At 68.4% G+C, this 645-nt stretch overlaps 1 protein-coding gene across 1 annotated transcript in view; it reads left to right on the top strand.

Annotated features, from left to right (window-relative positions):
* The window catches only part of LOC104537575, a 4,374-nt gene that overhangs the window by 2,309 nt on the left and 1,420 nt on the right, over positions 1-645 (top strand). Inside the window, 4 exon segments of the mRNA XM_010180505.1 lie at positions 10-31; positions 146-184; positions 187-238; positions 337-416. Coding sequence (XP_010178807.1) covers positions 10-31; positions 146-184; positions 187-238; positions 337-416 — 193 coding nt within the window.

Below are 645 nucleotides of genomic sequence, written 5' to 3' on the forward strand. Positions count from 1 at the left end.
GCCGTGCAGTCCCCACTGCCCACACAGGCAGGTAAGCACCTGGCAGCTGCCAGCTCAGCCAACATCGCTATGGGCATAGCCCTCCCACCCCAGCTGGGACTGGGTGCTGCCGGGGGAGCTCCGAGTCCCTTCACCTTCCTCACAGCCCCCAGTGGCTTCCTGGCCCTCTGCGACTTCCCCTCCGGAAGGGGACAGCTGCCGTCCTGAGGATGGGGGAGCTGCTCCGCGTCCTCTCCCAGTAAGTCCCCGCACCAATAGTGACAACTGTCCTGGGGGTCCCCTCCCTGTGCCCAGCAGCCACAGCCCCTCGGGGTGGCTCATCCCTCTTCCCCACAGGGACGGGGACTGGTGGCTGGTGGCATCTCAGGCGTCCGGCAAGGAGGGCCACATCCCCAGCAGGCCAAGGTCAGGCACAGGTAAACTCTGGGAAGGGTCTGTCCCAGGGTGGGCCCCAGGGGATGTGGCCCCCACTGCAGAGAGCTGGGCCAACCCCTGGCCACCACGCCAGGATGTCCTGCGCCACTTTGCTCCCTGGGCTGCTGAGCGGTGCTGGGGTGTGCGCTGCTGCACCCTGGGCTGTCCCCTCCACTCTGGCGGGGGCAGGATGGGCCCTGGGGCACTGCTGGGAGAGGCTCTGCCAGCGCC

The sequence above is a fragment of the Mesitornis unicolor genome, unplaced genomic scaffold (genome assembly GCF_000695765.1).
Source record: "Mesitornis unicolor isolate BGI_N332 unplaced genomic scaffold, ASM69576v1 scaffold15853, whole genome shotgun sequence".
In the NCBI taxonomy this organism is placed as follows: domain Eukaryota; kingdom Metazoa; phylum Chordata; class Aves; order Mesitornithiformes; family Mesitornithidae; genus Mesitornis; species Mesitornis unicolor.